At 41.6% G+C, this 21496-nt stretch overlaps 1 protein-coding gene across 3 annotated transcripts; it reads left to right on the top strand.

Annotated features, from left to right (window-relative positions):
* Positions 1–455: 455 nt before the first annotated feature.
* sh3tc2 (SH3 domain and tetratricopeptide repeats 2) lies at positions 456–19974 on the top strand. Of its 3 annotated transcripts, XM_079352223.1 has the most exons (23): positions 456–692; positions 4594–4716; positions 6081–6173; positions 7184–7315; positions 7967–8094; positions 8282–8387; positions 9565–9708; positions 10968–11169; positions 11334–11407; positions 11749–11944; positions 12187–12323; positions 12515–12565; positions 12648–12952; positions 13243–13437; positions 14445–15305; positions 15411–15631; positions 15742–15908; positions 16805–16982; positions 17082–17232; positions 17446–17568; positions 18159–18309; positions 18414–18610; positions 18792–19974. In XM_079352223.1, exons 2-23 carry the CDS (start codon positions 4692–4694, stop codon positions 19677–19679), a joined length of 4725 nt encoding a protein of 1574 aa, XP_079208349.1. In that variant the 5' UTR covers positions 456–692; positions 4594–4691; the 3' UTR covers positions 19680–19974. The 3 variants fall into 3 exon arrangements, with proteins under 3 accessions (XP_079208349.1, XP_079208348.1, XP_079208347.1); XM_079352222.1 differs by lacking the exon at positions 4594–4716; XM_079352221.1 differs by lacking the exons at positions 456–692; positions 4594–4716 and adding an exon at positions 4152–4593.
* Positions 19975–21496: the final 1522 nt, after the last annotated feature.

The following is a 21496-nucleotide window of genomic DNA, read 5'->3' as shown; positions in this document are numbered from 1 at the left end:
AGGAATTCCGGCAATCTTAATTTATAGGCGCAACTATGAAGACTCTTAACTTTTAAAAAGAAGATGAGTAATTTTTAGGTAGGGACACAGCAATTGTTCCAACCAGCTGATCATGTAATCTGCCTGTCATCGGAGCGCGGGTGCAGTCAAACCAAACTGGTGTGACTGGTGTTTTAGAATGAGGAACTAAAGAGGATTTATAGTGTGCTGAGGTGTCACATTATATCCAGGATTAAAGCCTTTCAAGGATAGATTGAAGTGTCAGAAGTTTTTACTTGAACCCTTTATACTAGTTTAACCCTCTTATGAGCTCAAATGTTGAGAGAGTGTGTGTGGGGAAATGGGTGAGTGAGCCATAGAGAGAGAAAAGGGGGAGGTTGTACCCTTGTCCCAAAGAAATATTGGGAGGAGTTAACAGCAGCAAAAACTTCCTCAGTCAGTGACATGCTGTCTGGGAAAGCCTCTGTAGCGCTCAAAGTCGCGCACACTCACTGACTTACACATTTTTTCTGTTTTTCCTCTCCTGTGCTTTTGGGCTGACAGGGGAGAATGACAGCATTTTCAGCAGCTGTCATGAGATTCAACTCACTGGCTAAACAGTGAAAACACGAACACTGAGAGACTCATTGACACACTTTCTTCCACGCACATGAGGAATGGATTGAGAAGTGAGAGCTGGAAGCAAGACAGAGGTAAGACTTGTTTTACTGTTTGAAGATGTCTAACTGTTCTAAAGTCTTCTGTTTATCAGGTCAAACACTGCTGCACTTTTGACAGTCACAAACATATAAAGTTGCTGTCAGCCTACGGGGTATAGCATGGAGTGGAGCTTTACTGTCATGAAGTGTTTTCAGTTCCTTATTTTGTTCACTAGTGGTCTTATAATGTAGGTGAATACGTCTAAAGTCCCCCAAAGAGCAGAGAAGTGCACATATCCGTTTAGTTTATTTCATTTTTTTTTCACCCCAGACTTTGAGATTAAACATTAATCTACATCATTAATCTCAAAACACATTTTTAATTATGCTTGCACAGTGTTTGTTCCATGGTTGTACAAATGCCGCTATGCACCAGTGTTGGAATCCCCCTGCAGGGATCTGTCTCCCAGACGCAGGCATGAGAGTGAGCTAACAGGGGGGTATGCTAAACTTAGAGCCCAAAACCTCTGTCTCATGTTACTCTCACACTGCTAAGTCCTTCTCCACATTTTCCAAATCCACATACTAGGATTGTACACACAAAACACACACATAAACACAGTTACAAACACCCCAAACAAGCCCTGATTGTCATGAATTTGAGCATAGCCAGACACTGCTGACAACATATGTTTCTCATTATGGCTGAATGCTATTGTCATGGGCTGCTGAGTGTCACAATTGCAGTTCAGGCTTTTGCTGTGGTTTCCGACTGTGTGGGGAGTAAAGAGTCATTTATGGTATGTGGTCATTGGACTCGTCGACTCCTGTCATTAAAGGCAACACCAAACGTGTTTGTGGCTGAGCCTTTTCTTATAATCACATGTTTTATTTACATGAGACTATATACATGCTATGTGCACTGTGGGGTCTTTTATATGAGGAATAGGCTGGATGGTCCAGCTGATAGGAAACAAATAGATCAACAGGTGTTCTGCAAAGAGCGTATAGACACTTACTCTAAACAGCATCACCAGGAATCAGATTTTATAGCCCATCTCTGCAGATTTTTAAGAGGATGCCAATGGAGATAACTGCTGCCCCTTGTGCAGCTCACCAAGCAAACAAAGGCCTAGCATGTGACAGCAAATATCAGCCTTGAGCAGCCTGTTTATTAGATTAGCCAGAATCTGTTGCACGATGAGAAAACAAGCGGCAGAGTCTAAAGAGTATCAGGATATGCCCTGACACGCCTGTGGCTTGTTTATAGCTTTCTGCTTCATAAGATACACATGCACAGACTCAATCGTGACCATTCAGTCGACACATAAACAAGATGAAGACACGATATCGGATCCTTCGTCTCCAAGAAGTGGAACAATCAGGGTATCAAGAATGAGGACAATTACAGTATATGCGTCTGTTTTTCTTGATTGGTTCTTGAAATGACCACATCGAATTCGTTGGTTCACCCTCATGCAATTACTGGTCATGGAAGACACATCACTTTTGTTTTAAGTATTCAGAGGTTTGTGTTTTGTCCAATATTAAGTGAGCATAGAAAGTCAAATCTTCCCAAATTGAAAACATCTCTTGCATTACCTCCAGTTTTAAGATGGCTGCGTCAGAATGTGGGATGTGCCGTTAGAAAGATTTTGAATTTTTTGGGGCACCGGTGGCAGAGTGGTTAAGGTGCATGCTCCATGTGGTCTGCAGCCTCATGTCATTCCCCACTACCTCTGTCCCTGATTTCTTTCTCTATTCCTTGTCCTAACTCTGCAATAAACGCATTGCAGGGCCCAAAAATAACCCAACAAGATTTAGAAATTGCATGCAGGTGTAGTAAAATATGCAAACAGATTGTATCATGGGAAATATAATCTTACAATCTGTCTCCCTGTAAGACATCTGCCCCCCCCATTTAGGCTGCTAACTTGACTCTTGACTGTTGTTTTTCTTTTTTTTAACAAATATCTTTGAAAAGGGTGCACAACTAAATCTCTACAGTACACCAATAAAAGACCAAAAGAAGAAAAACAACATATATACTAGTTTCTATCAGCTGTACAGTATATGTGAGATGTGTCACTTAACAGAACATGAACATACTTTTTACATTATTTTATTTGATCATCAGTGATCTGTACACAAATAAAATTAAGTCATGGTTTTACGAAAAACCATTAAAGGTATAATAATTGATATTGATTGATATTGAAGTATTTGATAAAATTGCATAAATACAAAAGCAACATTAAGCCTGTAGCTATAGTTGCACAAGCTTTTCACATTATTATTTCAGAAAACAATGTCACATTAGTGGCATGTGACGCAAAGGAATTTGAACAAAGGTATTTCAATGTCTTCTTGGGATCCTTCGGCACATCTTTATCTTCACTGAGTACATAGAGTTCCCTAACATGTCAGTGTAAGGCCTGCAGTTCTTTTGATGCTATCGTCCTTTATTTTTGGGCAGATATTTACTTTGCCTCAGATTGAAACTCTTTAGCCTCTAAGTACGACTGAGCATTGTATGTAAACCAAATTGAGAGCAACACAGCAAACACAGCTTTCATATGTCATTATTTTACCATCTACAACGAACCCAGTCTCACAGCTTGCGTACAAATAACACAACATTGAAATCTTGTGCAATGCATACGGCAAATTGCAATTTTGCGTGCATATAATACGCCAATCCCTAACTCTTATCAGGAGGAGTCAAGGGGTTACCCATAGACAACTATTCTAACCTCTCCCAATCCCTTTTCCTAACCTTAACCACTCGGTATGTGTTTCAAGGCCAATCATTTGCACACAAAATCGCAATTTAGTGTAATTTATCTGTACGCACATTGACGAGACCGGCTTGTCTACAACACATCGTAATGGGCCATTCATTTCAAGCCAATAACACCGGCCACAATGGTTTTATACTGCATTCAGTGGCACTCATTGGATCTTCATTATCACCTATCTATCAGTCACATGCTGTGGTTCAACAGAAGTCAATGTTCCTGACCTCTCCATGACAATGTATATGTTCACCCTTCCTGATATCATCATGAAGCCTTGAACGATCAAAACCTTTATTGACCTCCACAATATCCATTATCTGATCATCATTGGCATCTTAACAGTGATCTGGTGTTGCAGGATGATGTTATCAGTGTCTGTTCATGTTGTATCATCTGTCCTTTACTCATCTGGTGGCAGAGAGCATACTTGTGTTGTGTGTGAAATGATCCTTGATCTATGCCACTGGACCACTCTCTTCCTCCCTCGCTGTGACCTTGCAGCCTGTCCCTGTGTGGCATTGCCTTACAGTGGCTCAGCAAGCCGTCCTACCAGCAACACACACAAAAGAGACTAATTCATTGTCTGTGTGGCACACATTCTGTGCATATTTTCACACACACATACTATATTCTCACGGAGGCCTACACCCCCCCACACACACACTCATACCAATCGCAGAGAGTGCTTTGTGCATTCACTAACTGACTGGGCAGCTACTGAAGAGAGAGAGAGAGAGAGAGAGAGAGAGAGAGAGAGAGAGAGAGAGACTGAGATAGAGAGGCTGATGGGAGGGGGGGAGATGGAGACAGCAATAGACAGAAGGATTAAAAAGAGCAGCAGTCCCAGACAGATAGAGAAGAAGAAGAGATAAAGCCTTCAGGGACACGTGAGACACATCCTGTAAAAGAGTTAGTGGTCTAAAGAGAGTGAGAGAGGCAGGAAAGAAACTACAGAAATAGGAAGGGAAACAGGGCTTGTCCAGCAGAGAGGAAGAGAGTGAGTTGTTGTTAAAGAGGTTTGGGGGGGACTGATGGGATGGCATTGATCTCTGGGAGTTGCCGGCTCCTGAGCCAGATGGCGTCTTGTTGCTGCAGACCGCTGCTCAACTCGTGCTGCTGTGGACCCTTCATCAAAGTCTGCCTCTCCTCCTTCACAGGTCTGTCCCAGCCCACTCTCTGTGCTACTACTACTTCTGCACCGTCATGAGACGGACCGATACATTCAGATAGACTGGAGCGTAGGTGTAGAAACAATATGGGTAACACACTTAGCCATGAAGGTAAAAGGGGCATGGAGTGTTTCTGTTTTGTATCAGCATGACTGTGCTTGTGTTGACTCAAGCAGTCCTGTTAGCGCTAACTGTGCTCAGTGTTGTAGGATGAAGAAAAGGCTTTTGTTCCCTTTGGCCTAATGTCATGTTGTGTTACTAAGTTGTGTGCCCTGTTGTGTGTTGTAAAATGCTTTGCAACAAGATAATACTGTTTTTCTATGTCGTTGCACTGACATAGCATTGAAGACAAGATGTGTTTTAATTAAACTTGTAACTTTTGTGTTACCATTTGGTCCCCAGTATCTTCCTTGTTGATTATAAGTGGTGTCTGACTGTCTGAAAACATGTGTCCGAGCTGACATGGAGGTGGAGGAGTCAGGGGCAGGGCAGCTGTGTGAGCCTGATGGCTGTTCTGATGTCAGTGCAGCTGTGTGTGTGTCTGTGTGTGTGTGTGTGTGTGTGTGTGTGTGTGTGTGTGTGTGTGTGTGTGTGTGTGTCTGTCTGTTCAACGTCTCTAATTTTCCCTTGAACCCATTTCATAACTCCCTCACTAACAAATGGCTTCAACTTAACCATTTTAATTATCACTGTTTGACCATCTCCCCCCCTGTGAGATTAACTCTCCCCTACCCTGGGGAGAGTTTCTTTTTGTTATTTTTCTAACGTTTTGTATTGTGCCTTTTTGCAGAGATGAGATGACTGATACCACTAAAAACTACGGCTATCTTAAATAACCTAAAAACTACAGCTTTCTTAAATGAGCTAAAAACTAGGGCTAGCGTGGCATCAACTCAAACAAGCTTAGCACGGTACAATTTGTGTTCATGTTGTGTGAACAAAAATCCAAGAAGTTGAATTATTAAGCAGACTATTTCCCAGCTAGAAGTAGACTTCATTGAGTTCGTGCTTGTTCCCTTGTATCACCTCTCAGCTAAGATAATATTCTGCCACTTGATCCACATTTTCTGATTTAGTTTTAATTCTTTAATCACTAAGGTTAATTTGAAGGGTTGGAAAAGCTGCCTGACTCCTTCTTTTTTAATTGCAGGCAGAGCCAGGCTAGCTTTTACCCATGTCCCTGGTCTTTTGCTAAGCTAACCAGTGGATAGCTCCATTGTTTTCTTTTCATTAATAGCATATTCAAGGTGTATCAATCTTCTTGTTTAACACTTAATGAGAAAGCAAATGTGTTTGTTGTTCATAATGACAAACTATTAAATATACATATTAATGTGCAATATAAGTTCTGAAATGGTATTTGAAAATTAGATTAAAGAGTTGAAAATGTTGGTGATGAGCTTTGATTAAAAGTCTAATTAAAGGGGACTAGGAGATATTATTTTCAAGTCCATGATGTGTTGCTCTTTTTACAGACATCTCTCCTGCTGAGTTGGATGCTCTTTGGAGGGAACCTCCATACACTCTTGGGGGTGAATACTTCTCAGGAAATGACATCATGACTCAAGGTAGACTACTTTGTCTTTATCAATCTATAATGTATTATCATCATAGAGTGCTCTGTGAGTTTGGAACATCACGTTGTTAAGAGGGCTGTGCTGCTGTCTGTGTGGTCACACACGGAGGAAGTGTATGGGACATCCTCCCTGCACAATGGAACAAACCAGGGGAAGCTCGTCACTACTTTACTGCTGTTTTATGAATCCGTGGCCGATATTAAAAGGTTAACATACACAAAACAATTGTGTATGTGCTATTATATCGATCATTTACAGAACATATTTAGACAATGATTTCCACCAAGTACTGTAGGTATTTACAGATTGAGAAAAGAAAATGGAAATGATTTGTTGTAAAAAAAGAAAAAAGAAAAAAAGATTGAGAAAGTAAACTTATTTTGGTTTGAACTTTCACTGACAATTTAAACACGCGCAGCGCAGTTATACATTATACACATAACTTTAATTGATGATGATAACAGTAATTGAAACAGCAACTACAAACAACAAAAAACTACATTTTATACAAAATGACATCACATAGGAGGTCAAAAGGCAGTTTGACAAAGTGCGTCTGAAGCTTATTTTTAAAAGCATTGACGCTGCAGAGCTTAAGTACATATGGAGGTTGCTGACGTGTAGAGCCATACATTTAAAGCCACAAACATCTTTGGTTTTCTCCTTAATCATCAAGATAGTGATTAACTGCTTGTGTCAGTTGCTCATATATACAGTTAGATCTCACCTTTTTTTCAGAGATGCACATTGTGAAAGCAGCTTGATTTGGACCAACCTTTTAACCCTTTTGACCCATTTGATTAATTTCTTTATTTGAATGCACAAATGTCTTTATCACACAGAAACCCAAAATACAATCATTTGTTTTAGAAACGCTGAGTCTGGTTTTCTTCCTTTGGAACAAAAAAGAAAAGTCGTTTGTAATCTCTTTTGGTGCAAAATAAGATCAACCATGAAGATCTCGTCTTAATCCAACACTTTGTCCTGACTTGGTCTTTCAGGTGCAGGTGAAGAGGAGGGTGGTCCTCTGGTGGAGTCGGGTGATGGAGGGGTGGAGCCTGAAAGCTACTGGAAGAAGAAAGAGGCCTTCCTCAGAGGAAGCAAAGTGTCGCTGGGAGAGAAATTCTCCTCAGGTACCTTCGATGATCATTCACTTTAGTCCATTACCTGACACGTGCATTTCTACTGAAAGTTATGTTTGTACATTAGCCAGTCTGAACTAGTTGGCTTTTACACAGAGAAGCATTTCTTGTGCATATTATATTCATGCATACTGATGAGGCACAATTCCCTGTCTCCTAATGTTTTACTCAGTCAGCAGTTTAGCTTCATCTATCACACTTCCCCAGCTTCTTCCTCTCGGATGGATTTAAAAGGCCACACTGAGAGTCCAATAAGAGTCCGTAATGGCTTTGGTTTTTGTCTGGGGACTTAGGTTGTGCTCACAGAGCGTCTCACTGAAATATGAGCAGTCGCAGAAAATATCAATTCTTGCATAAGATCAGGCCATTTCTTTTCAGTTTGAGTAATTAATTTAATCACTGACTACAGACAGACAAATACAATTTATGTGTGTGATGAATTTGCAGATGCATTATCAATAAATCATTTGTCCATTTATCCACCAGCTAATTTTGGCAGACAATGGATGCCAAGTCCTCTCTAAGCTACTTTCAAATCTTGCTTCTTCGCTCATTTGCATCGGATTAGATAAATCCAAATACTTCCACAACAATTGAATCTTGGAGTGATTTATCACAGCATTCCTCTTGTCTTTTGTCTAGAAATTGTGCTGTTGTTTACTGGACGGAGGCGCTCCAGTGTGGATCCTGACCGTGCGCTACAGGAGGCACTACGTACCAGACTGCGAGTGGTGGAGAGTAACAGCCAGGATGTGATCCAACTCTTCAAAGTGAGTGACAGTCAGAGCTGACAGTCCCGACGTTGCAGAGGCATTGATGCACTACTCAGACCTTTGTAAAGGAAACTTGAGGTGCATTACGGGTCCAGATAATTGAATATATTTTGTTAAATGGTAGATACACAGTGCACTTTAAGGCCATGGATGATGTTTTGTTGGTGAAACTTTGTTTCTGCAGGACTTGTCTGCACGTCTGGTGTCTGTCTATGCTGAGAAAGACAGCTTCGTACTCACATTCAAGACTGTTGAGGAGATCTGGAAGTTTTCAACTTACCTAGCACTCGGTAAGACACTGAATCATGTTGTTCTAACTTTGGAATACATCCATATTTATGTCTGTGTTCTCTGTTATTTCAAAAAGAAGCATGTGTATGCTTTGTCTAAAAAAATCAATTCACTTATGGCATCTATCTGGTTTCAGTCATTGTCTCCTGAATCAATACTTTTCACTACTCGCATCCATTTCAACTGCCGTCCTTTTGCACTTTTAAGAAAAAGCAAAACATTCAGCTCTTTTATGAACACTTGCAACCTTCCAAATATTGACGATGATGATGATGATGATGATGATATTTAGGATGTTTTTGAAAAAAGAAGTGCTCTACCTCTCAGCACCTGTGTGTCTGATCAGACGGAAAGTTGTCCGTTTGCACTTTCTGACGTTCTCTCCTCCTCTCCAGATCCTTGCCTTTGTTGCACTTACTCTCTGATGTTTGTCACTTTGGTTAAAAGCTGTTCAATAAATTATAGAATTGTATACTTGGAATCAGATGGCGCTCAAATAAAGGCAGAAAACTAATCGTTGGTTCCACAAGAGAGTGAGTGTAAGCACTGTTTTCTCTGTTCTCTGCTAAATTGCAACTTAAGCAGAGGTGCTGCTTGTCAACTGGCTGGGCAAGCAACTGCTTGGGGCCCCTAGCCAGCAGGGGGGCCAACAAGGGGCTGACAATCTTTAAACCTTAGCAGCAGCTCAAAATGTGTGAATCTGACAATGACAGTAGGAGACATCTTTGCGGGTGTTCTATCTGACAGCACTCACTTTTAATGCACTGCTAGACTTTGCAATATTACTGTGAAAAATGAAGTTTGTCAATTCAAGTCACTTGGCCTCAGATAACATTATTGGATCTTTGCTTTGGGCCCCACTAAAGTTAGGGGTTATTCAGGCCAACAAACAAAGACAATATCCTCCCTAACTTTCAATTAATCAATCATTATTTGTACACTCCCAGGTCATAACAAGTGTTATCTCAAGATGCTTTACAAAAGAGCATTATGGGATTCTCCTTCGTAGTCTTCATGTTGCTGTTCTCCACACTTCCTTGCCACCGAGGCGGAGGTCGGATCAGGCCGTGCCGTGTCGTGTGACAACATGAATGGCTCTTGTTTTCATCTTTCTATTAATGCATGAACTGTGTTACTATGGTGTTGAGTAAACGTGGCACGTGTTCTCCATCACAGGTTACGTGGCTCGCTGCTTGGAGAACTTCTTGTGTGATCAGTCCGTCTGGCTGGACCCGGAGCTGCTCACTGACCTAGAGATAAATGTCACAGTGGACGAGGAACATCTGGCCACGCTCTACCTCGGCCTTTTACTCCAGGAGGGTCAGTCAGAGCTCATTGAGGCATATGACTGCAGTTATTTTACTTCCTTTTCATATCCTTCGAATACAAAATATATCTGTTTGTTTCTAAGGCTCTTTAACTGTTTACAGGTCTCTTTTAACCAACACATGTTTTTCTCTCCTCACAGGTTATGTACATTATGCTATATAAGTTTTAAGTCTAATTGCTAATGCTAACTGCACAGGTTTAACATATAATTATGTTTACTCTTAGTCACATAGGGGCTGCTAAATCTTGTTTGGGGGATTATTGTATACAGGGGGTGGGGGGGGTGGGGGTGTGGGGGGGGGTGTGGGGGGGGGGGGACAGCGGCTGTGTATCGTAACTAATGTCTTGTGTCCTGCCTGTCTGTATACTGCTACTGGATGCCTTGAATTTCCCTCGGGATCAATAAAGTATCTATCTATCTATCTATCTATCTATCTATCTATCTATCTATCTATTGATAGTTAGAATGTTTAAAGCATGAATTTATGGGACTTTGTCTCTTTAATTATAAAGCAGCAAATAGCAGCCTCCATTTGTTCCTATTACTTTTAATCCACTTTCGCTGACCCCAATTTACACTGCGACAGTCGGAAGCATAAGCTGCCAAATGACTGTACAAATCAGAGCAGAGGACTCTTTATTTCCATAAGAAGAGCTCATGTGCCTCGCTGTACACAGCCAGTCAGTTGAATGGCCTTATAATTACAAATCATAATTATAATCCCATGTCTATTTAGGGCCATAAATGTCAATTTACTCATCCTAAAAGTGAATTAAGTAGGACTTGGATGTAACCGAATTTGTGCACGTTGGTCAAAAATGTTATACTTCATAAAATACTCTACTAATGCAAAATGAATGTTGCACTTCCCTCCAGGAATGCATATTGATTTCCTCAGGCAAAGTATACTCTACTTTCTCCTGAACATTTCCCCAAGGCAAAAAGCTACATGGAATTACATAATGGTGCTGCAGCGCTGGCAAATAGTGATGAGAATTACATTAACGTAATAGAAGGGGGAAATAAAACATCCATCATTTTCCAGAGACTGAATGAGGGCGCACCAGCCATAGCAATTTGCTGATCTTAAACTTAAGTGTGTTGATTTTTACCAAAATGAAACCGCTGACTGAGTCACTCTGCATGTCTGGATACAAACATTTCTTACTTCGTTTGCCTGCACATGTTTGGCTGTGGAGTTGCTGCAGAATGCTCGAATTTTTCAACTAATAAGCTGATTTCTCTGCAGGATCCTTCTTTGCGAAGGCTCTTTTCACAAGGAGTGACCGGGATGAGGACGACGAAGAGCAGCTGTCGTTCCTGAAGAATGACTTGCTGATGGTGAGGGACACGGGGCAGGACAACATGTGGGAGGGCACTTTGCTCTCAACAGGAAACCACGGACTGGTGCCAGTCAACGCCATGCAACCTCTGCCTTACCCATTCTATCAGTGAGTGCCTGTGTGTTCCTCAAACTGTTCTCTAGATAACTTTATATGCAATGAAAAGAACAGCTTTTGTTTACTGATGTTTAAAGAGACAAACTAGTGCCATAAATGATGTATTTTACATACGGTTCCCATGTTTTTATACGTTTGAATTCCTGTTTTGTCAGGTGGTTCCTGAGGAAGTACCCTGCCAATGTTGGTTGCAACCCAACAGAAAAGGAGGAGTTTGAGGAATCTATAAGTAAGTTCATGTAACAGTCATTTAACGCTTTTGCAGATTTGAATCAAGCTGCTTACCAAAACACTGAGCAGTGTACAGTGGGTCAATGTTCATGTGCAGAGGTTTATGCTACTTTAGAGGTCTCTTTTAAATAGCAAGTATATTTTCTTTTCCTGCACAGCTTATGTAAATTACTTTATCTAAGTATGAGTCTATGTTTAATTTAAGTGCACTGTATATCTGTATATCTAATTTTTAATTTAATCTATCTATCTAACATTTTTATTTTTATACTACATCAAATACGCTTTGCAGTTATATTATCTTGTGTGTTGATAGTCATTTTAATTGTTTCAATATAGTGACGGGTTCCTGTGTAGCCGTGGTTGACTACAGTCCAGTGGGCCCAGACGAGCTTCAGCTAAGTCAAGGTGACATTGTGGAGATCCAGGGTCTGCTAGTCCGAGGCCTGGGCGTCTTTATAGGGATACACGCTTCCACGGGTCACACTGGTTTTGTTCACAAGGCCCACGTCAAACCTCTGGATATAAAACCCTTGTAAGAATTTCTGCTTTTTATGTTGTGCAGTGCTTGAATAGACAGGTCTAATTACAGTATGTGTGTTAAAGGTAATGCTCTTTATTTTGAGCATATCCACGAGTCACCTGTTGTTTATAGTTTTGTGATAATCTTCTATGAAATCCGATTTAGTGGTTTTTGCAGTCTGGACGGGGTGGATGTGGTGAGGAGACTGTAGAGACGGCTGACGAGATAATGCTTCCTTTGTTTTGCCCACACAGAGACAGACAATTGGTCTTTCTGACTGAGGAGGAGAGGAGCGGCCTGGCTCAGGTCAACCCCTGCAGCTCGGAGCCAAGTGACAGCAGCCTGCTGGAGAGACTTTTCTCATCTGACATCCGCTCTGTGTACAGGCTAGGTAATGGACCACGGCGCTCATATAGAGATATCGTTGTCAGTTAGGAGTCATAACTGAAATGTAGGTCATGTTTGGTTTCATGTGCCGAGCCTTTTCCTAAATAGTTAAACTTTGTTGTTCTTGGAAAAAATATCTTCCCATCTTTAGCTGGAAAATTGAGACGGTAATTGTTTTACCTTGTGTGTTTCCAGACAGACTGGATGAGACTGACTTCATGTACATCAGAAATCGGCCAAAACACGGTAATGTTATATCGTTTATTGAGAAATCAGATGTTTATGCTTTGTTCTGATCGACAACTTACTGTATCTGACTCCTTCTCAGATCACAAAGTCTCTACAAGCACTCGTCTAAGTGTCATGTCAGAAGCAAGTGGAGGGACGCCCCCGTACCACTCCTCCCCCCGCACCTCCGTCTCTCACTCCCATCCTCGCCTGTCCGTCTATCATTCCCACAATCCTCTGCCACAGGAGGGAGAGCACCTGTCCTTCAATCTGGACGACACATTCAGGGAACTGGACGAGTTCCAGGAAGACCCACCTCTCTTTTTAGAAGATAACAGCTGGGAGGGGGACGACTCTGAGCTCAGTGACCCCACATTGACCCTGCTCAACCAGGAACACTTTCAGGTCAGAAGAGACCCAGTTTAATCATTGATTGAGTTTTCACCAAGAACAGAAGCAAAGATTTTTTTGGTTAAAACAATTCAAAATCATTTTTATGGTTTTGATGTTTTGAGTTTGTCAAAAAATGAGTTTTGGCTTAAAAGTTCTGCAACAGCACTTTACTGATTACTTTACTGTTTCACAACATGGTAACACAACTACACGATCTCACGTCATCTAAGGTTTCAAAGTTGAAGCAAGAAAAAGAACAGTTGTGTCAGACTTGCCAAATCTTTTGTTTCTCCTTTCCTCAGGAGGACTTCCTGCCCCTGTACGACCTGCACTACGCCTTCCTGTGGGTGACCTTCAGCGGGAAGAGTGAGGACGAGCTCTCAGGACACCTCGAGAGCGTCAGAGAGTGCGCTAAGAGAATGGGCATGCACTGGGCACATCGACGGGCATGCTTCCTCCTGGGAAGACTCTGTGCCAGGAAATTAAAGTTGTCACAGGTTTGTTGTTTATTTCTAGCATTCATATGAAGGTTGTGAGCATGCAAATGTCCTTCTCTAGGTAAAGAAAAACTAAAAATCTGAACTAAAACTACTGAGGATGTGGATTGAGCATAATTTTTTAAACACCTTTTAAGGTTTAGTTATTGAGTGACAACAGATGTTAATGACTGTTTCCCCCCAACTTGGGAAAAATTAAAGTGTGCATGCATTTGTCTGCAGGATCCTTTGAAAGAAGACCCTAATATGTTCTAAAATTTGTCAAGATGTTTCCAACACGGGCAAAGTGTGCACTTTACAGTCAAGTTATTTCTCTTACGTTCAACAAATTTAAAGTAATGTTTGTATCTTCAACCCTCAAACGTGGCTTCACACAGCGGGGGGGGTCTTCTGGCAAGACGCACGCAGCAGCACGTTCTGCTCGTGTTGTTGACACTGCCATTGTTATCGTATCTCCACGTGCGGGTGACGACTCACGCCAAATCCCAACCAGTCACCGTTCCATTCTTGACAAAGGATGATGTTTCATTGAAGAGTCAGCTCCTTTTTTCCCTGCTCTTTAAGATGCAGGTCATTGTGCCTGAAACTACATGCTTGTTTTTTTTTTTATGTAATGCTAGCTTTAGTTTTAAAGGAATTTGTGCTTTGTTCAAATAAGCCCACTTAGATTAATCTAATCTTTTATATATTAACATGTGATTTCATCTGCTCATTATAAAATTGAATGTCAATGAATTTTAATTCCATTTTACAACATTTAAACACACTATTGCTCTCTAATTCAGCCTGTTTACCTCGAGGTTAGCAAATTGTCCTTGGGGGATGTGGTTTTTGTTTCAGTAAAGGTTTTTACCTTGTATTAACATCTTCAATGTTCATTTGCGTGTCTAGTTGCATACACATACATTTTGTGATTTGTTAATTATCTGCAATTATTATGTGAGGAGTTTGAAATGTAAGGTATGTTGTTCTAAAGGTGATTCTAAGTGTGTTTTATTTGTCCTCAGGCACGTGTGTACTATGAGGAGTCCCTTAGTGTTCAGGTGGACAGTTTCTCTGACACTCCTCTCCTGGTCGCTCTCTTCACAAACCTCACTGCAGTCTACCTGAAGCAAAAAATGACTGACAAACTGCCTCACACTCTGGAGAAAGCAAGTGCTCTGCTCCTCTGCCTGCCCTGCCACACCTTCACTTCCATGGACGAGGCGGAGCTACTCAATCTGCTCCTGAGGAGATCGGTGGTGATGGGAGACAAACACCTGGAGGCTCGCGTCTGCTACCTCATCTCCAGCCTGTTGCTGCTTCTTAAAAAGACTGACGACACTCTTCCCTTTGTGGAGAGGCTCCAGTTCCTCTCAGTGACTCTCTCCGGGGCTGAGGGGCCTCCTATATTTCCCCTTGATCTCAACTGGCTCTTAAGCTGGCTCTATCATCGTAAATACATGCCTTACTTGGTGCTGGCCTCCCTAAGCCTGGACTCAAGACATGACCACTCCCTCCACGATCATTTCCAGAGGATCGAGTTGTTCATCAAAAACTCTGTACGTCTGAACCCCTGCTGGAAGGAAGGAACCTCCCTGCTCCCTGCTCAGATTGTGGTTTACCTACAGCAGGCTCTGGCTATAGCCGAACAAGGAGAGGACATGAAGATGCAGAGGGACCTGTGTCTGGGCTTGGCTTCAGTCTATCAGCAATATGATGCTCTGGATAAAGCTGTATACTGTGCTCAGCAAGCTGTTGAAACTGGAGGCCATGTAATCGAGGAGGAGGGGTTTGAGGCGTCTGTGCTGCTTGGATGGCTGCTAGTGTTGACTGGCCAGTCGGAGAGGGCCCAGAGTGTTCTCCAACCACTGCTCGCATCACTACAGGTAGAGAAAATAATGCTATTTACCGTGATAACAAATCAGCTTCTATTAAAGTTGAGCTTGGTTTAACATCCCTGCGTATGTTATCTAAAATCTGTGCATCTCCAGGGGACAGACAGCCCAACACAGCGAGGCGTGATCCATAACCTCTTGGCTTTGTGCCTGAGGCGGCAGGGTTGCATCCGAGAGGCCGGCAGGCATCTCCACTCTGCTTTGGTAATCTCCAGAGAGAGTGGGAACCAGAGGAACCAGGCATTAGCATTAGCCAACCTTGGATGCTTGGCTCTGGATGTCGGGGCATCTTTGGTAGCAGAACGCTTCCTGGTCAGGTCAGATATCTGTCGTCTCACTGAAAATTTCCATCCAAGGGTAATTTATGAAATGTAGATGTGTTTTTTTTAAATTATAAATTATTCATCTTGATGAATTTTTTCATCAGATCTCTTCATCTATTCATGGATCTCGGTGAAAGCCCCACAGATGAAGAGCATGTTCAAACTTACCTTTGGCTGGGGCGGAGCTACAAAGATAGAGGGAGGAGTCAGGACATCAGGGCTTGTTATGAAATGGGGCTACTAATTGCACTACATTCCAGAAATTTACACAGTGAGTACACATGAACTCTTATACGACCACATGCAAACTACAGTTAGCGAGCTTATAGCACAAAGACTGGAAACTGAAGCTTCGTGTTACTCATTTATCAACACGTTTTTCCTGTTTATTTTTAAGAGTTAAAACCACAAGTTGTTATCAAGGACTCGGCTAACTGTTCCCCTTTTTGATTTCAGTCTTCAGGCAATGCTAAGCTAACCGATAGCTTGTCCACGACGTCATCAATCTTTTCATGAACAAAACTGTGACGTATTCTTTGAAATTTTTAAAAATTAAATAGTCTCTTTACAATTTATAACTCCATAGCATGAGGGCTAAAAGATGAAACAGCAGATTTTCTCACCGCTGAAGTGTTTAATTTCTTCTAATTTAACTTTTTCCAAATGACCAGAACTTTCTTTAGTCTGCTAGCAGGGTGTTTAAGTTTCACAAATCTGAGAGGTATGCAGTGATTAGAGAAAATGTGCTCAGCTATAGACCCTAAACACTTTCTTGTAATTGTCCCTGGTGGAAACAATATGTTAAGACAATTATGTTTGTAAACAACCTGAAATTTGAGAATTTAATTTATTGCCAAGTACGTCAAATAATAACCATAGAAGTAGAATACGGAAGTAATTGGCTTTTAAACAGCTGTACAGTCAAAGTGGACATATATACTGTGGGTTTTTTTATTCTTACATCGGTGCCAGTAAGCCTTTGGTAAGGTACAATTACCAAACACTGTTAGACATACCAAACACTGTTAGACATACCAAACACTGTTAGCCATACCAAACACTGTTAGACATACCAAACACTGTTAGCCATGCCAATGCACATCAAATATTTGCCCCTACTGTTTGAAAAGCATACATGTTTCACAGAGTTATTGTATTTTCTCTCAGGTCAGATGGTGGTGGCCAAAGTGCTGAGTCGGCTGTATAATGACATAATGCTTTATGGCCAGAGTATCGTCTACTACGAGCACTGTGTGTCTGTGTCCAGAGAGCTGAAGGACAAGAGGCTGGAGGGAGAGTATCTGGAAATCCTCAGCAGCCTCTACCTCTCTCTCAACACGGAGAAGTCAGTTTCTGCATCTATGTCCCACCCATTCTTATTCCCTGTCCAACTTTCTATAAAAGCTCTTTTTTTTCCTTCTCACTTCTGTATTGTGGTTCACAGATCATCCCGTAAATCTCTGGACTACACTAAACAGAGCCTGAGGATTTCTATTGACTTGGGCAGGAGAGAGGAGGAATCAGAGACCTGGCTGCAGGTGGGACGCATCTATTATCTGATCCTGGAGGACGAGCTGGCTGATATGTATCTGCAGGTGAGAAGAAGGTTGATATAATAAGGGTTAGAGTGGTTTTATGACGGACTTGAACAATTTACTGTAAGCCAATTATTCTTTTACATGATTTAAGCAAATGGCAAAAGAGTCATTTGTTCCCTTGTTTCTTCGCAATAAAGTTGATCGCATTATCAAATCCTTACTAAGACGCCATTGTTCAATCAATATTGATTGGCAACATGTGATTGACAGGCAGCAGTGAAGACAGCTCTCAGGATGAAAGATCCTAACTTTGCCATGAGCATCTACGAGGAGGCAGGAGACGTCTACTTTAAAGGCCACAGGAACAGGATGGCTTCACTTCCTTTCTACAGGGTGAGACGACACCACATACCTGATGTCGTTTCTTTATGTTGCAACTGGAAAAAGACAGGTGACAACTTCATGGCTTTGTACATCCAGAGGTTGCGGCCTTCTCGGGCCAGGTAACACAATGGATGCAGCTGTTGAAGTTTTTCATTTCGCTGGTTTTAGTTTAGACTGTTGATGAATTTATTTCGGTGGCAGGTGTCAAGAATTGGTGGAGGGGAATTCAGTCCTATGAAAAAGCATATACACAATAAGAATACAGAGTCACGGTTAAGCATTGTATTCATAGTTCTGAAAACAAAAAAGAGCATCTCCTGCTTAAATGAACAGGTAACCAGGATTTGGATAGTAATGCATTTTGTAACTTGTTAAACAGTGACAGATTGAAGTGCTTACTTTCAGAAGGCAGACCCTCTGCCTCATCTGAATGCGTGTCAGAAACCTCAAACACATACTGTTCAAAGCTTCACAACAAAGCGCCAAACTCATCTGTTTTCTCCAGGTTTTTTACTTTTTGGGATGGAAATATCAACTGTGATATTGTATCTGCAATTCTACCATTTCAAGGCGGATTTTTTTGTTTGTTTTCTTATCAGGATGGCAGTTTGCCATTTGCACGGAGCATCAAGGACGTCGATTCAGAGTTCCGTTTGTTGAGTAAACTGACGGAGCTGTTAATGAACCAGGGAGAGCAGGAGGAGGCGCTGCAGTACGCAACACTGGCAGTTCAGACCGCCAACACAACAGGTGCAGTATGAGCGTGCCCTTTGGATGAACCAGTGCCTTTGAAAGTTGTATTTTTTGTCGTCCGATGGGAAGTTGCAGCATGAAAAACTGTTTTATTCCCGAAGGTGTACCTGTGAATGAGAGGACAGCCTACCACCGGCTGGCTACTGTCTACTACAACCTGCAGCAGTATGAGATGGCTGAAAACTACTACCTCAAGTCCCTGTCCCTCTGTCCGCTCGTCCTGCAGCACCCGATGGAGGCTCGTTTCTACACCAAGGTCTACTGCAGACTGGGCAATATTACGCTGCACAAACTGAAGGTACAGCGGCAACAAGAAATACGCATATGCTGTTACTCATGTCAACCATCTGGTGATGTTTCATTTTTACTTTGGCCTCTTCAGTCCAATCGGTCAACAAAAATTAGACCTTTTAAGTCGAGAGATAATATGCTTAGTTCAGATGGAGCGTGCTCTAAACTCTGCTCTGTGCGCTCTCCAGGATGCTTTTGATGCAGTGGGCTACTTCCAGTTGGCTCTTGCAGCAGCTATGGAGGACCAGGCCAACCCTGAAGCTCTTTACGTGGTGTACATGAAGCTGGCCGAGATCCACGGCAACCACATGCCCGACGCTCAGCTGTGCCAAGTTTACAGAGACAGAGCCCAGAGTCTGAAGAGAGTTTTGGCTGGAGGGGAAGGCGCTGCTGTGGGAAGGGAAAACGTGGACGATGCAGACACAGACCCGGGCCAAAGAAAGGAAACAGACTCTGATGTGGAATGTGCGGAGAGTTTGGCTGAGGGAAGAAGCGATTTCGCTTTAACTTCAGAAGATGACAAACATGAAGAAAACTCATTTACAAAACCTTGTCTATTCAACGGTAACACATATGATAGATGTGAGGACACTAATTTAGGACTCGCTGAAAATAAAGAAGATGCTGAGGGAGATCCTCCTGATATGGACGGCCCGTTCGTTGACGCCTCTGAGATGGAAACCATAGCAAGTCATTCATACAGTGACAGTATTTTTACTGAGTCTTTTGACACTGCTAAGGAGCAGATATCAGACTCCAGCAGCTCCACAGACACTTTGCAAACTTACCACGATCAAACAGACGGGAAATCCTTCGATGCTGCAAAGAGCGTGCACAGTCACTTAACTGTCAAACATGCAGGCGGCGTCACCAGACGCACCGAGAACACAGACTCTGGATTACAGGAAGAACAAAGCACACCAACGAGAGACACACAAACTCATGCAGACGCCGATGAAAGAGATGTCAGTGTGAAGGACAATCACTGTGATAGGGACCACACAGAGGCTGTTGGTGTAAAGGCAGATAAAGAACACACGCGAGAAGATAAATCAGATGACACGCACATGGATTGAGATGATGTCAACACATAGTTAAATCCAGAAACACTTAATAGTCTTCGCTGACTTTCCTTCATCTGGTCACATGTTTGTCGACCAGCAAACAGACTCCAACGTTCCAGCCACGTGGCACTTATTGTATAAAAGATGTTAATACTTAGATTTATGACATTTAAAGCATGGGCCTCTTTGTACAGTCAGTTCAGAGGATATGACACCTTAATGCATTGTGCTTGTATTATATGTTTTTAAATGTGTATTTTGTATCTCTAGAAGACATGACTTCAAAATAAAGAATTCCTATATGCTTGCTGAGTTTCTATTTGGGATTCGGTCAGGTCAAAAAAAATAAATGTGGGCACAAAAACATTGCACAGCACATGTAAACAACACAAAAACACATGATGAATAAAAAAGTACATTTACTGTGAAAGTAAATTAAAAAAATGTGTTTGAAAATAAGTACAGGTTATTTTGGGGATTGGATCGAGTTAGAAATAGGGGGGTTAGGGGGGACAGAGAGTGGGAAATGACATATGGGAAAGGGGACCACTATGTCCCCGGTACATGGGGCACATGCACTAACATCTACGCTACCAGCAACCCATGATTAACTATTTTTAAGTGTTTCAGGAATTTCATTTAACTGCATGAAATAGTTGTCTACTGCATTTCAAGTGTTGCATAATTTGGGACTTTGCTCTTCTGTGAATAGAGGTAATATAAATCTGACATATGGTGAGCAAGCATTTTTAATGTAGGACGTAATTCAATATCATTAAATATGATGTTAAGGCCAGAACAATTCTTCCAAAAATAACAAGAAGAAGTTCATCAGAGATCTATAAAATCAATTAGAAAGAATCCCTTGGTGACCACTATATATTGTTCACTGATTTGGACAGTCATGTACCACTGAAGCCTCAGCTCTTGAATCCAGAAGACCTTTGTTCAATCATTTATTCATTCATAATTCTGTTGTGTGATTTGTTTAGTGCACAGTGCAACTCTTACCACTCTTGACGTCACCACTAGAGGGAGCTATCATCTTGATTTGGTGCTTCACTGTGAATGCCAACATATGTTTGTGTTATTCCTTTGAGCAGCCAAAAGAGGTCAGTGAAGGATCGTTTCTGTCTGCAGCTGCTGCAGAAACTTTAAACTGGTGAGAGAAAGACAAGAAAGAAAACAGCAGCACAAACATGAGCATAAAAAAAGAGTTTTTAGTTCTTGTCAAATCTAACAATGTCTATGTACCACTGCCAGGAATATTCATATGACACTGAGATAGAGTAAGATTAAGATTTTTTTTTTTTTTTGAGGCCAAACAAACACGCTTTGAGAACTAGATTGTTGTGCAGCAATGAGCCAAAGGAAGAAACGTTTGCAATTAGAATTAAGTTGCGAGGTTTTTTCTGTTCCCCACAGGCATGAGTTTAGCACGCGTTTAAAACAGGTTTAAGTGTAACCAAACAAGCACTGAACTGTTGCTCCTATGGGGTTAATGTTAAACACTCTACATGCAAATTCTTTAAATCTTGTTACTCCATCGTATTCTCATATGGTAATACAGATGCTAATTAGTCTCAACAGTAGGCCTACAAAAAATACAAGTTTGAGGGATCTTATGTGACCTCAAAACCTCCTTCTGAACAATATACCTCTGAATGTACAAGACAAAATCACCTTAAGGAAGAGTGACGATAAATACCTGGGGCTGTATCTGTGAAGCCTTCTAAGTACTTAAAGTATCAGTGACAAAATTCTTAGAAAATTCTTAAAGGATCAGGACATTTTCTAAGAACTAAGTCTAGATCCTTGAAAAGATGAAA

This window comes from Symphodus melops (assembly GCF_947650265.1).
Source record: "Symphodus melops genome assembly, chromosome: 9".
Classification (NCBI taxonomy): domain Eukaryota; kingdom Metazoa; phylum Chordata; class Actinopteri; order Labriformes; family Labridae; genus Symphodus; species Symphodus melops.
The sequence above is the reverse complement of the archived record's forward strand: the minus strand, read 5'-3'. Positions and strand labels throughout refer to the sequence as shown.

What these genes read in the sequence shown, in the direction of transcription:
- sh3tc2 (XM_079352221.1), top strand. Translation starts at nt 4,473, where the DNA reads ATGGCATTGATCTCTGGGAGTTGCCGGCTCCTGAGCCAGATGGCGTCT. An exon ending in TTCAACTTACCTAGCACTCG is followed by an intron (nt 8,388 to 9,564) that starts GTAAGACACTGA and finishes TCTCCATCACAG; the next exon opens with GTTACGTGGCTCGCTGCTTG. An exon ending in TCAGACCGCCAACACAACAG is followed by an intron (nt 18,310 to 18,413) that starts GTGCAGTATGAG and finishes TTATTCCCGAAG; the next exon opens with GTGTACCTGTGAATGAGAGG.